General features: G+C 40.8%; 1 protein-coding gene across 1 annotated transcript in view; it reads right to left on the bottom strand.

The window, feature by feature from the left end:
* Window positions 1–2,432, bottom strand: part of SPTA1 (spectrin, alpha, erythrocytic 1) — a 71,165-nt gene that overhangs the window by 65,025 nt on the left and 3,708 nt on the right. Inside the window, exons 4-5 of the mRNA XM_012659453.1 lie at window positions 1,520–1,660; window positions 568–714 (exon numbers count right to left, since the gene is read on the bottom strand). Of these exons, the coding sequence (XP_012514907.1) occupies window positions 568–714; window positions 1,520–1,660 (288 nt within the window). The remainder of the gene's footprint in view (window positions 1–567; window positions 715–1,519; window positions 1,661–2,432) is intronic.

Raw genomic sequence — 2,432 nt, 5'->3', positions numbered from 1 at the left:
GCATATACACATATGTGTGTGTATATATGTATCTCAGAAAACTGGTTTCCCAGTTTTCTTGCATCTACTAGGGTCATTATTTCAACACTGAGCCTTTGTCTGCTCAGAGATTGCAAACTTACTTAAGTATTTTCTGAAGTAAATAAAAGTAAATCTACTTCCATTCCCTTCCTCATCCCCCCAAAATAATCATGTATAATGATATTGTATAAATATATTATGATAGCCGAACATTATTTTATATTCTATGCTACTTTATACTTGTTACTTTATTAAGGAAAGTTCCCCATAAACACTAGTACTGCCTGGTACAAAAGTTTTCTTCTTGTTCATTGTGGATTTAATTCCTTTACACACACACACACACACACACACACATGCAGACACAGACTCCATTTCCATAGACTGACAAGGGGTGGATCCAGAGGCGAGAGAACTGCTCAGAGCATGTTACTCTGTGTTTTCTCACAATGTCCCATCTCCCTCATATCCCACTTACCAATGGCCAGAAGTTCTCACTATGTATCAGAACCCCTTCTTGGAATGACTCTTATGCTCCCACCTCACCTCGGCACACTCATTGGCATATTGGTTCACTCCATCCACTCTCCCCTCTCGAGCTGCCAGGTCCACTTGGAACTCTTCAAACTTCTTATGCAGAACTTCTGCACGCTCCCAGTCCTCACCAAGCTCCACTGATGTTACTATAGCCTCCTATAGATACAGAAAAGTTCATTCAGTCCCCAGCGATTACTGTAGGCATTCCTACAGGTCAAAAGAGCCAAACCCCTGCTTGCATTCCCAGGACAGCTCAGATGGAAACACATGAGAAGGCTGGGAGAACCCCTCCTGGGAAGAGCCAGAAGTAGGAGTGTATTTCCTGAGATAGCACCTTGGCCCAGGGAACAGTGTGCTCTTTGAGGCAATCATTTAGCAAGATTGGGGTCATTGTTAGCCAAAGCCCCCGGAAGCACCCTGTTGTGTTTCGGAACATGAGAAATAAATTCATCTCCTTTCTACTCAATGCAATATACAGAATATCTACAAAATCATTGCACTAGGCACCTGCTTGTGTTAATCTTCAGTCGTAACTCTCAGATTATTCTTTAAGTATTTTGAAAAATTAAAAAAAAACCACAATTATTGGCACTGAGATATACGAGATTAGAGAAAGTGCTGGCAATACTCTCAGCCAGGCCCCAAAGTAAGAGCAAAAACATAGGAGAAGGAGTTAAAGATCAAGAAGGTAGAAGGAGGGTGAACCTTGATCATCTTCCAGTGCATGGTCTTTGTGTAAGTCTTACATTCTCCATATTCAGGTCCATACATTAGACTTACCCCTTACAATGTTCACCTCTGGAATACCCCTAAATTGTTGCCAAAATTCTTCTGTCTTTCAAGGAACAAAATCCCGGAATAGGCACCCTGACTTTTTTGTGAATAGTCTGTAGTAAGCGCCTATGGAGTACCCAAGACAGAGAGGAGGGAGGTCCTATGGGCTTTCTGTTAGGTCTTATACCTTGTCTCCAATCCACTCTAAGATGTCAGCACACTCCTGTAAGTACTGCTGGAGCTTCACTGCCCGCAGAAGCAGGGAGCCCTTCTCCTGGGTCACCTCCAGCAGCAGGTCCCACAGGTGGCGCAGTTCCTCCAGATGGGCCTTTGGGGAAAAGAGGCAGAACCACTCAGGCACAGAGGCTATGGAGCAGGGACAGACTCACAGACTTGTGCAGAAAGGGACTTGGATATAAATTCCTCTCTTATTCATGCATGCATTCATTGCTCAACAAATATTTAAAGGAGGAAATGAGATAGATATGGAAATAGCTATTAAACCAAGCCAAATATGATCTTCCATAAGAGAAAATTTTGTAAAATTGTTTTGGGGTTTTAGAAGATGGAATAATTACAAACAATACAATAGGAAGGAGGAAGGATGCATAAAAAGTGCTCATTTGAACTGAGTCTAAAGGAACAGAGATTTTTGACAGGTAAATGATAGACACAGCATGTTCTAAGCACAGCAAACAGCAATGGCAAAAGCATAAAAGAAATTTAGCACAAACTGTCTGCCGGAAAGTATAAGAGCTACACCTTTGCTAAGTTATAAATAAATCATTGGCATCAAAACAGTAAGAATGTTTTGGAACTATATAGTTTAAGATTATATAGAGGACTTTGAATACCAGGTTAGCTCAGAACATTACGTATTACCTATATTGTGAAATTGAAGGTGTCATCTATGTAGTATGTTTAAGAATCTTATCTATTTCAACTACTCCATTGCTTAGAGTAGCATGTGAACCACACTTCTTTCCGAACCTTGCAGTGGGGTACCATCTGATATAGCCTTGGTGATTATGACAGATACGACAATGTTTCCAACATTTTTCAAATATTTTAATTAATGTAGGGGTTGGTCACACACAAAA

Source organism: Propithecus coquereli, unplaced genomic scaffold, assembly GCF_000956105.1.
Source record: "Propithecus coquereli isolate 6110/MARCELLA unplaced genomic scaffold, Pcoq_1.0 Scaffold610, whole genome shotgun sequence".
Taxonomy (NCBI): domain Eukaryota; kingdom Metazoa; phylum Chordata; class Mammalia; order Primates; family Indriidae; genus Propithecus; species Propithecus coquereli.
This window is presented reverse-complemented; position numbering and strand designations above follow the sequence as displayed.